The sequence below is a fragment of the Lutra lutra genome, chromosome 8, assembly GCF_902655055.1.
Source record: "Lutra lutra chromosome 8, mLutLut1.2, whole genome shotgun sequence".
Taxonomy (NCBI): domain Eukaryota; kingdom Metazoa; phylum Chordata; class Mammalia; order Carnivora; family Mustelidae; genus Lutra; species Lutra lutra.
The window spans coordinates 58,762,880-58,775,589 of record NC_062285.1 but is presented as its reverse complement, the minus strand read 5'-3'; the positions used below and the strand labels follow the sequence as shown (position 1 = coordinate 58,775,589).

General features: G+C 40.8%; 1 protein-coding gene across 2 annotated transcripts in view; it reads left to right on the top strand.

The window, feature by feature from the left end:
* The window catches only part of SPATS2 (spermatogenesis associated serine rich 2), a 146,843-nt gene that overhangs the window by 120,034 nt on the left and 14,099 nt on the right, over positions 1-12,710 (top strand). For both annotated transcript variants that reach the window (XM_047740504.1, XM_047740503.1), the window contains one exon: positions 1,539-1,674. In XM_047740504.1, coding sequence (XP_047596460.1) covers positions 1,539-1,674 — 136 coding nt within the window. The remainder of the gene's footprint in view (positions 1-1,538; positions 1,675-12,710) is intronic.

The window sequence follows — 12,710 nt, the reverse complement described above, 5'->3', positions numbered from 1 at the left end:
TCTTTTCTTCATCTCTAGAGGTTCAGTTGGGGTTTTTTAAAGTATAATCCATGTCTCTCCTTAACATGTTTATGTTTTCCTCTGTCTTCTTCACCATATGGTATCTGATTACATTAGCTGTTTTGATGTCCATGTTTATTTGATTCTACATCTGTGACATCTCTGCATCTGCTTCTGTTCTTTGATTTTTCTCTTCGCTCTGGGTCATATTTGTCCCCCTCTTTGTATGCCTAGTAATTTTTTCTTGGATGCCAGACATGTGAATTTTTCTTTTTTTTTCTTTTTTTTTTTTTTTTAAGATTTTAATTATTTATTTGACAGAGAGAGATCACAAGTAGACGGAGAGGCAGGCAGAGAGAGAGAGAGGGAAGCAGGCTCCCTGCTGAGCAGAGAGCCCGATGCGGGCCTCGATCCCAGGACCCTGAGATCATGACCTGAGCCGAAGGCAGCGGCTTAACCCACTGAGCCACCCAGGCGCCCTGAATTTTTCTTTTTGATTGCTAGATATTTTTGTGTTTTATCTAAGTATTCTTTTTTTTTTTTTTTAAGATTATATTTATTTAAGAGAGAGAGCACAAGCAAGGGGAGGGGGCAAAGAGAGAAGGAGAAGCAGGTTCCCTGCTGAGCAGGGAGCCGGACTTCAGGCTCCATCCCAGGACCCTGGGATCATGACCTGAACGGAAGCCAGACGTTTAGCAGGCGGAGCCAGGCAGGAGCCCTATTTAATTATTCTTACGATTTGTTTTGAGACTATTATTTGGTAACAGTCTGAGGCTTGCTTTTAAGCTTTGTTAGGTGGAACTGGAGTATCCTTTAGAGATAATTTTGCCTCATTACAAAGGCAGTAGCCTTCCAAGTGCTTGACTGGTCCCCCATTCTGGTGGGTGTAAACAAGAACTGTTTGTGGTCTGGGTGAGGTCTGGGGATTGTTCTACCTGTTCCTTTCCATTGGTTCTTTTTCCTGTCTCAGTTGTTTTCCTCACACTGATGCATTCAGAATCCTCTGTAGATCTCTACAGTTTTTTTCATCTTTGTGTACCTCTCTCTTTCCCAGTATTCTGCCCTTAGAATTCTTCCCACCTTGGCCTCCCCAGTTCTCGACTCTCCCCCCTCAATTCAGGATTAGGATTTCTCCTCCTTGCCCTGCAGCCTGGAAACTTTTGTGGCAGTAGGGTGGGGCATCCAGAGTCCTCAGGTTTCTGTTTTCTCAGGGAAAAAGTACTTCCTAATGTCTGTTTTATGAGAACCAAGTTTCATATGTTTTTTTCTGTGTGTATATGTTTAGTTGTTTAAGACAGGAGGATAAACCCAACTCCTATTACTCCATCTTGACCAGGAATACTGTTTTGTTTTTTATTTTTTTGTTTTTTTGTTTTTAATCTATGAAAACATCAATTTTTTGTCAAGGAGTGTGGCCCCTTAGGGAATATTCTTAGTCCACCAATATTTGCTATGTTACATGCGTGGGTGTCCATATTCATCTTTCAAGTTACCTGTGCTCCTTTTTTGTATTAATTCTTGGGGTTTTTTTCCCCAAGGTTCCAATATTGAAAAATCTGTGAAAGACCTCCAGCGCTGCACAGTATCTCTTGCACGGTATCGAGTTGTAGTTAAAGAAGAGATGGATGCTTCCATTAAGAAAATGAAACAAGCTTTTGCCGAGTTGCAGAGCTGGTAAGTTAAGTTGCCTTTGATCACAACGGTACAAAAAGGGTCACTTACGAAGATGCTCAGCCACTCGCCAGGTTCTTTAATTCCAGACTCTTAACTGTTCTTGATAGTAGGGAGGAACTTAGAAGTCCAGTGGTATATTTAGCTTTCTGCTTCATTCAGCTCCTTTGGGTCACAGTGCGGGAATGGCTGGTACAGAGAACTCATGTTCTAGGAATGGGCCTGAGGTTGATAGTGTTCAGAAAGGGACAAATAATTATAGAATAGATCATGTGTCCTAACTTTAGGGTCTGTCTCTTGTTGCAGGAACCTGCAACAAATGACATGTTTTTTGTTTGTTATTTTTTGTTTTTAAGGATTTTGCTCATTTATCCGACAGAGAGATCACAAGTAGGCAGAGAGGCAGGCAGAGAGAGAGGGAAGCAGGCTCCCCACTGAGCAGAAAGCCCAATGCGGGGCTCGATCCCAGGACGCTGGGATCATAACCTGAGCCGAAGGCAGAGGCCTAACCCACTGAGCCACCCAGGCGCCCCAATGACATGATGGTTGTTTTTTGTTTTTGTTTTTGTTTTTTTAAGATTTTATTTATTTATTTGACAGTCAGAGATTACATGTGGGCAGAGAGGCAGGCAGAGAGAGAGAGGGAAGCAGGCTCCCCACTGAGCAGAAAGCCCGATGTGGGGCTCGACCCCAGGACACTGGGATCATGACCTGAGCCGAAGGCAGAGGCCTCAACCCACTGAGCCACCCAGGCGCCCCGACATGATGTTTTTGAACAAAGTTATGAAGTAGAAAAGATCTGTTTTTGCTTTCCTTCCTCCTGTCATCCTTCCTAATGCAGCCTATCCAAATTGTCTCTTCTGTGCCTTATTACTAGTCATTGACTTGTTTTAATTTTGTGCTTTTCAAGCTGTGTTCTAAAAAATAGTCATATCTTAAAATATATTAATATGCTTTTGTAGGGGAGATAGGGTTTGGTAGTTAAAGAGATTTTAAAGTACTTTTTAAAACATGTGACTATGGACTTTTTTTTTTTAATTTTTATTCATTTGACAGGCAGAGAGATAGGCAGAGAGGTAAGCAGAAAGAGAGGAAGGGAAGCAGGCCCCCTGCTGAGCAGAGAGCCCTATGCGGGGCTCCATCCCAGGACCCTGGGATCATGACCTGAGCCAAAGGCAGAGGCTTTAACCCATTGAGCCACCCAGGCGCCCTTTTTTTTTTTTTTTTTAAGATTTTATTTATTTATTTGACAGACAGAGATCACAAGTAGGCAGAGAAGCAGGCAGAGAGAGAGAAGGAAGCAGGCTCCCTGCTGAGCAGAGAGCCTGATGCGAGGGTCTTGATTCCAGGACCCTGAGATCATGACCTGAGCTGAAGGCAGAGGCTTAACCCACTGAGCCACCCAGGCGCCCCTGACTACTGGACTTCTTCAGTGCTTTTCCAATGCTGATGTGCACTGCAAATCTACAAGAGGAAGCTATATATCATGCTGTTTCCCAAGTGTATTTGATTATAGAATCTTTGCGGGGGAGAAGTGTATTCTAATGTTTTTGAACATTGAAGCTGTTTTTTTTTTTTTTTTTAAGATTTTATTTATTTATTGGACAGAGAGAGAGATCACAAGGAGGCAGAGAGGCAGGTAGAGAGAGAGGAGGAAGCAGGCTCCCCGCTGAGCAGAGAGCCCGATGTGGGGCTCGATCCCAGCACCCTGGGATCATGACCCAAGCCGAAGGCAGAGGCTCAACCCACTGAGCCACCCAAGGCGCCCCAAACACTGAAGCTCTTTTAACTATCATATATTAAGGTGTTAACTAATACTGAAACCCTAACTCCTTCCCAGTATTTGTATTTTATAAGGAACTTTTTTTTTTTTTAAAGATTTTATTTATTTATTTGACAGAGAGAGAGAGATCACAAGCAGGTGGAGAGGCAGGCAGAGAGAGGGGAGGAAGCAGGCTCCCCGCAGAGCAGAGAGCCTGACGCGGGGCTCGATCCCAGGACCCTGAGATCATGACCTGAGCCGAAGGCAGCGGCTTAACCACTGAGCCACCCAGGCGCCCCTATAAGGAACTTTTTTGAAAATAGAAAAGCCCTGGGATGCCTGCGTGGCTCAGTGGCTTGAACCTCTGCCTTCCGCTCAGGTCGTGATCTCAGGGTCCTAGGATCGAGTCCCACGTCGGGCTCTCTGCTCAGCGGGGAGCCTGCTTCCTCCTCTCTCTGCCTACTTGTGATTTCTCTCTCTGTCAATAGGTTAAGTGAAATCTTTAAAAAAAAAAGAAAGAAAGAAAGAAATAGAAAATAGAAAAGCCCTGAGAACCAAATTCAGTAAAGCGGTGGAAAGACAAGCAGCTAGGTTGATGTTTGGGGTTTTAAGACTGTCTGCTCTGCTGCTTTGTAAAACCTACCTAGATCTGAAAGATGAGAGGAAGGGTTCATGAGTACAGAGAACCTACCCCCCTCTTCCTCCCAACCCTCCTTTTTTCTTTTTTCTGTGGTTGTAGTCAGCCATGTCTCTGTTCATAAACTTAGTTTGGTCACTTCGTGCCACAGGAAACAAGAGATAGGCAGAGTGTAGCTAGCCCCAGTCCTCCAGTGGGATTGAAGAGGGGGTGAATTAATGAAGATGTAGAGCAAAGCCTCCATAAAGTTGCTGACACCTACTTTTATCATATGAAAAATGTAGAGTGGTCCACTAAATCATCATAACCAAAAAGTCCTTCAAGATAGATAATTCATCTGCTAGTCTACCCATCCTTTGTCCCGAATCCCAAGTTTTCCCTTTCAGGTTTTATAGCTAGAAACTTAATGTCATATCTTCTGTTTTTCTTTTTTTTTTTTTTTTAAGATTTTATTTATTTATTTGAAAGAGAGAGATCACAAGCAGGCAGAGAGGCAGGCAGAGAGAGGAGGAAGCAGGCTCCCTGCTGAGCAGAGAGCCCGATGTGGGGCTTGATCCCAGGACCCTGAGATCATGACCTGAGCCGAAGGCAGCGGCTTAACCCACTGAGCCACCCAGGCGCCCCTTCTGTTTTTCTTTTTACATACATGTTTATTTCAGCCAAATTACTTGTCTCAAGACTTAACATTCACATTTCCTCTTCCGTATAATTGTTAATGCCACTTTTCTATCCTAATATATTCTTCTATATCTTCATACTTCTCTCAATCTAACCAGTTCTCTCAAACTTAAATTTAGCTCTAACTTCTTCTGGAAATATTTCTAGGTAATTGGTTTCTACTCTTTCTGATCCTTCTGGGAGGAAGCATCATGCCCTTTGCCCTGGATTATTATCATATCAGATTTTATTGACTCATTTTGAAAAGAATAAAGAGCTAAGAGTAGGTCATCACAACTTTGCTTTGATAAGCCTCTGGTCTCCATGATTGTTTAGCTTACTGATTGCTTAGCCACAGGATCTGATTCTATTCCGAAACAGCCTGAACCAGGAAACACAGTTCCGGGAGAGAGATTTGTGAGTTCCTGTTGACTTTGAACCCAGCCAGGGGGAGCCTCCTTCAATAAATGACAAATGAAATGGTTTCCTGCCTGGGAACTGTGTATTTAGGATTGATTAGCAGACGTGGCAACCAGGTCAATTTAACTTGAGGAAAGAGATTTATCTGCCCTTTCCTTCTGGTGCCCTTCTCTCTGGCTGATTGGGTTTTATAGTACTACCTTATTTCAGTGCCCCTTGTAGTTACGACTTCAGGACATAATTGGCAGGTGAGCTAACTCCATTTGGCACCAAACCAGAACTTGGAGTTAATGTCACTTAGGAAGAGTCATTTTTTTTGTGTTGGTTATAGTATAAAAGAAAAGCAAAGTATTTTAGCAAATTTGCAACAGTAAGATTACATTACCCCTGAAGGGGCACTAGGGGAATTATATGGATAACTGCTTTCATTTTGGGGGCAAATGAAAGCTGACACATACCTGTAGGAAGGTAAAGTCAGAGGCTTTCCAGTATGTAAAACTTAAAATCACCTCTAGACCCAAGTTTACTTTTCTTATTCATTCATAAAATATGTCTGAATTAAATTGTTGGGGCTGATGGTTGACTTAAGTTTGAGGCTATTTAGGAACAGGATATGGAATGGAACATGAAGCTAAAGTAGATAAGTTATTTTGGATAGTTGTCATATAATGTGTAGGTGAAAATGCCAACAGGATACACATTCAACTTGTCTTTTAAATGAAAACTTCTATTTTATTAAAAATCAAAACATACTCATCTAAAAGGAGAAAATGCATAAGAAATTTAAAATTTTATAACTCATCAAGTCATTGTAAGTTTATGCTTAAGATGGAGATTTTTCCTAGCTGATTCCTCATTCATCTTAGAAAAATTACTTCCTTTTATTTGAACTTCATTTCTCCTCTCATATTAACCTTCCAGTAGTCTTACCTAAGGCTTTTAGATGCTTAAATCTAAAGTCCATTTAAGATGGTGGAAACTTAGGTATCATTTTATGAACCAAAGCATTTTCAAAAATGTCTAAAAAGCATAGAAATAAAGGAATGGGCTAATGTAATAATGTGTTACCAAAAAAATGTCCATACCACTCCATAAGTTTAAATTATTCTTCAGTTTTTGCATGTTTAGTACATTGGTACCTTATTTCTACAAGTACTTGGCCTGCATGGTTTTCGATGTTCTTTAATTTAAAATTTTAACTCTTTAATCATCTGTGAAAATAACTAGTCACATATGAAAATTATAGTTTACCAAACATATTCAGCCATATATGATTTATTTATCTGGATTTCTATCCTGCAAAGTAGGAATTTTAAATCCAACCTGCTGTTTATAAGGGATTTGAATCTTAGGTTAAGCAGTTTGTCTAACTTGACATCATAAGTTGCAGGCTCAGTGTTCGGATCTCTGTATTCTGACTCCCAGTAACCTGTGATTATCATCCCATCTACCACTGATAGCCCACTTCTCACTAAAGCTTGGGAAGAATGCTAGAGACTTGATACTTGTCACATATATTATTTCCATCTCAGCTTTTTTTTTTTTTAAGATTTTATTTATTTATTTGATAGATAGAGATCGCAAGTGGGCAGAGAGGCAGGCAGAGACAGAGGAGGAAGCAGGCTCACCGCTGAGCAGAGAGCCCAATGCGGGGCTCGATCCCAGGACCCTGGGATCATGACCTGAGCCGAAGGCAGAGGCTTTAACCCACTGAGCCACCCAGGCGCCCCCCTTCTCAGCTTTTATAAAGACTATGTGACAGAGGAAATTTAGGGACTAAGAAATTTCATCATTATGGAATAGGGTTAGAATGAGGAAGACCAAGATTTTGACTGAGCCTATTAAAGCCTTTTTAAGTATTTTTTCAGTTCAATAAAATAAATCTATGAGAATATTCCATCCAAATATTACTTTGTAATTCAGAAGTCCTAAATCACTCTTCTTAAGTCACCAAACGGAATGACTTGTGATTCACATATCCTTCAGTTGGGATCCTAGTTGTGGGGAAAGTATGAAGATTCAGGGAAAGGTAACTATGGAGTGGGGTTAATTAGCAAAGATTTCTAAAAGGAAATGAATCATTATCAAGCTTTGAATGACAGATAGGTTTTTTTTTTTTTTTTTAAGACTTCGTTTATTTGAGAGAGAGTACGTGTTGGGGGGAGCAGAGGGAGAGGGAGAAGCAGATTCCCCATTGAGCACGCAGCCTGATGTGGGGTGGGGCTCAATCCCAGGACCCTGGGATCATGACCTGGGCTGAAGGCAGATGCTTAACTGACTGAGCCACCCAGGCGCCCCCAGATAGGATTTACATTGGCAGAAAGGATGGGACTAGAACACTGCACTTAGGAAGGCTGATCTAAGCAGAGGCACAGAAGGGACGTGTAGGGACTCTATCGTGTAGCTACAGCTCAGGGGGCCGTAGTTGAAAGTAATAAGGGATGAAGTCAGAGACCAAGGTAAAATGAGAGCATTTGATGAAGGAATCTGAATTTTGTGTTTCTTTTTTTTCTTTAAGCTTCCATGATTCCTTTTTTTTTTTTTTTTTTAAGATTTTATTTAATTTTTTTGACGGATAGAGATCAGAAGTAGGCAGAGAGTCAGGCAGAGGGAGAGGGGGAAGCAGGCTCCCTGCTGAACAAAGAGCCCAATGCGGGGCTTGATCCCAGGACCCTGAGATCATGACCTGAACCGAAGGCAGAGGCTTAACCCACTGAGCCACCCAGGCGCCCCTTCCATGATTCTTTCTTACGTTTACTGTATATCCCATCATTATAACAGTTTTTAAAAATAGAAGTAAAAGTCCTGTAACTCTACCAACTTAAGACATAATTAATTTTTTATTTCTGTGTTCCCTTGTGTTCCCCATCTACACGCATACATAATCTTAATAATTGTAATCATCGTGAGCATAATTTTGTAACATTCTTTTCACTTAAAGTTATCTTTGATTCACATCTCTATAACTGCCTACGCTATGCTAGTGTATATGCGTGTTCATTTAAGTATTTCGAACAATGGATCTGGAAAGAATAGGGATCTACCAAAGTTAATATGAAAGCATTTTGCTAAGGGAGATATTCTGCTGAAACCGAGGAATCAAGATGAGTACAGAAATTAGAATAATAATTGCTGTTGCCATTTATTGAGCCGTTATTGTATGTCAGAAGCTTTTATGCACATATCTCTCATCTGTATAATAATATCACTTGGAGTATTATGCGCATTTTATAGATGAGAAAGGATGGGCACAGAAAAAAATAATCTGCCCGAAGTCATATTTGGTATTAAGTGACACTTTTCTACTATACCCTGCTTCCTTATTCTGTGTCTTACCAGGTTTCTCTGTTTGCTTTTATTTTTCAGCCTTTGCCATCCTAGGCTATACCTGTCTCCCTTTAGACATTGCTATCATAATTTGAGAGAGAGGATTTAAAAAAAAAAAAAAAAAAAAAACAACCATACTGTTTCACATGAGGATTTAGTCAACTACTGGCTAGATGGCTTAACACACCCTAACCATTATTCCTTACCAACCAGAAACATGAACAGTAAACTAGTAGTCAGTAATCTACTTTGCTACTGGTTCTTTTTTCCTAAATATATTATAGAGTATCATCAAGTTATATGGTCTGTACTTATTACTTTAGAATTGAGATACTTTTTACCACTGGAAAGGAGCAGGAAGAAAAGTTACCCATTGAGGGCCTGTTTCAGACAAACAGCTTATATTCACATCCTGACTTCCTTTTTTTTTTTTTTTTAAGATTTTATTTATTTATTTGACAGAGATCACAAGTAGGCAGAGAGAGAGGAGGAATCAGGCTCCCTGCTGAGCAGAGAGCCAGATGTGGGGCTTGATCCCAGGACCCTGAGATCTTGACCTGAGCCGAAGGCAGAGGCTTTAACCCACTGAGCCACCCAGGTGCCCCACATCCTGACTTCTTAAAAGCCACTTCAGACTGTTGAAATATGAAATCTTATGTCTACATGCTTTGTAAAGGACTCCTAGCAAAAAGGAACCCACCAAATTTGATTTAGTAAGCTAGTTCTTTCAATTAATTTTAACCTCTTTCATTCAACCCGGGGGGATGACCTGGCTACCTAACTGGGGCTTTTTGTTTCATTCTGAGCTCACATGTGTAAGCTCACATGTGGTGCTTGGGAATATGGGGCTCTCCAAAACCTATGAAACATAATTAATTTTCTGCTAATAAAAACTACTGACAGTTCTCTCTCTTGATTGTTTTTATGAGAAGGAAGTGCCTTTGGAAAAATAAAGGTGTTTGCTTTGACTTTGCTTAGATTTCTGCTTTGATTGGCTGGTGGAGTGAGAATAAACAAGTTCTAGGTTTTCAGCAAATGTAATCAAGTACAAATATTTTCTAACATTACTAAGTGGTTTAGAGATAGTTCCTTAAAATGATTAGCTGTGGAATTGCCAGAGATGTGTTTCGTTATAACATTGTTTTCTAACGTAATAACCATAAGCAAATGATATTTAACAATTTTTTGGTACCAAGGAATATCAAATGCAGTAGCTAGAATCAGTAATCTACGTGTTAGATATATTAACCAAAGGGCTTGCTTCAGATGATGGACATACAATATATGTGAGAGGTATAAATGGCAATACTACAGGAAAAACTATTCTGAACAACTAAAGAAATTACATAAAAGCTTTAGAATCTTTAGAATAAATTGAGCAAATGGGAAGATAGTGAAAGTCTTGCTAAGGAGGGAAGGAGATACAGAACTTCAGAAATTCACCAGTCTTTTCCCTTAGTGACAGTGACAAGTCATCTAAAACCATTTTTCATGATTGAAGAAAAGTTGGAAGTTCTCTACACTGTTAGGAGGCTCGGGCTTAATAAGACCTACTGTCTTTCTAAACAAAGTTCCAGCCGTATTCAGCTGAGTTTCGTTAGCAGTTTCAGAATCGAGTGTATCCGATGCTTATTTTGGGGTGTTAACATTCAAGAGAACCTTGAGAAAACAGTTGCAAACTTATTGCCCTCCTGTATTGGCAGGAGCAAGGTAACAGAAAGTCTGGGCTTCTGGATGAGCCTTTCAGCACTCTCTGAGAGGACTCATTGCTTGCAGTAAGGCCTCTAAACTGTTCCCTCAAACCACAGGGACTTTTGAATCTTTTGGCCACAGAGCTATCCAGGGACTACCGTTTAGCTTAGGAACAGATGAAAAACTTGAGGTTAAGTTTTCACATTGTTAGGAAGCTGTATTAAAATTAACTATAGTTGTTAATTGTAAAAAAAAAAAAAAAAGCCTCTGCCATTTATCTTTATGCTTAACATACTTTCCACTTTTGAACTCTTCCCACCTTCTCTGTTTGGTGATACACATATTTCCCCAACATTTTTTTTTTAAAGATTTTATTTGGGGCACCTGGGTGGCTCAGTGGGTTAAGCCTCTGCCTTCGGCTCAGTTCATGATCCCAGAGTCCTGGAATCGAGTCCCTCATTGGGCTCTCTGTTCAGCAGGGAGCCTGCTTCCTCCTCTCTCTCTGCCTGTGTCTCTGCCTACTTGTGATCTCTCTCTGTCAAATAAATAAATAAAAATCTTTAAAACTCAAATAACCAAAGGAATATTGAAAAAGAAAGCCAAAGTTGGTGGCATCACAGTTCCGGACTTCAAGCTCTATTACAAAGCTGTCATCATCAAGACAGCATGGTACTGGCACAAAAACAGACACATAGATCAGTGGAACAGAATAAAGAGCCCAGAAAGAGACCCTCAACTCTATGGTCAACTAATCTTCGACAAAGCAGGAAAGAATGTCCAATGGAAAAAAGACAGCCTCTTCAATAAATGGTGTTGGGAAAATTGGACAGCCACATGCAGAAAAATGAAATTGGACCATTTCCTTACACCACACACAAAAATAGACTCAAAATGGATGAAGGACCTCAATGTGAGAAAGGAATCCATCAAAATCCTTGAGGAGAACACAGGCAGCAACCTCTTCGACCTCAGCCGCAGCAACATCTTCCTAGGAACATCGCCAAAGGCAAGGGAAGCAAGGGCAAAAATGAACTATTGGGATTTTATCAAGATCAAAAGCTTTTGCACAGCAAAGGAAACAGTTACCAAAACCAAAAGACAACTGACAGAATGGGAGAAGATATTTGCAAACAACATATCATATAAAGGGCTAGTGTCCAAAATCTATAAAGAACTTAGCAAACTCAACACCCAAAGAACAATCCAATCAAGAAATGGGCAGAAGACATGAACAGACATTTCTACAAAGAAGACATCCAGATGGCCAACAGACACATGAAAAAGTGCTCCACATCACTTGGCATCAGGGAAATACAAATCAAAACCACAATGAGATACCACCTCACACCAGTCAGAATGGCTAAAATGAACAAGTCAGGAAATGACAGATGCTGGCGAGGATGTGGAGAAAGGGGAACCCTGCTACACTGTTGGTGGGAATGCAAGCTGGTGCAACCACTCTGGAAAACAGCATGGAGGTTCCTCAAAATGTTGAAAATAGAACTACCCTATGATCCAGCAATTGCACTACTGGGTATTTACCCTAAAGATACAAACGTAGTGATCCGAAGGGGCACGTGCACCCGAATGTTTATAGCAGCAATGTCTACAATAGCCAAACTATGGAAAGAACCTAGATGTCCATCAACAGACGAATGGATAAAGAAGAAGTGGTATATATACACAATGGAATACTATGCAGCCATCAAAAGAAATGAAATCTTGCCATTTGCGACGACGTGGATGGAACTAGAGGGTATCATGCTTAGCGAAATAAGTCAGTCGGAGAAAGACAACTATCATATGATCTCCCTGATATGAGGAAGTGGAGATGCAACATGGGGGGTTAAGGGGGTAGGAGAAGAGTAAGTGAAACAAGATGGGATTGGGAGGGAGACAAACCATAAGTGACTCTTAATCTCACAAAACAAACTGAGGGTTGCTGGGGGGAGGGGAGTTATGGACATTGGGGAGGGTATGTGCTCTGGTGAGTGCTGTGAAGTGTGTAAACCTGGCGATTCACAGACCTGTACCCCTGGGGATAAAAATATATGTTTATAAAAAGTAAAATTTTAAAAAAATCTTTAAAAGAAAAAAAAAAGATTTTATTTATTTATTTGACCGAGAGAGAGCGCAAGTGAGAAAGCACAAGCAGGAGGAGCCACAGAGGCAGAGAGAGAAGCAGGCTTCCCACAGAGCAGGGAGTCTACAGGGGCTCAATCCCAGGACCCTGGATCATGACCTGAGTCGAAGGCAGCCGCCTACCCAACTGAGCCACCCAGGCACCCCCTCCCCAACTTTTTATTATGAAAACTTTCAAACATACAAAAAAGATGAAAGGATAGTACTGCGCGCGTGCGTGTGTGTGTGTGTGTTTTGGTGGAAACTCTTGGAAGTTGCAGGCATCATGACATGTCACCTCTAAATGCTTTAGCATAGGTGACCTAAACACGAGGTCATTCTACACAACAGCTTTTAACAAGAAAGGTGTTATTATGTTGTCTTTTGTCCATCTCAGTCTGTCTGTGGTGATGCTATCAGCTG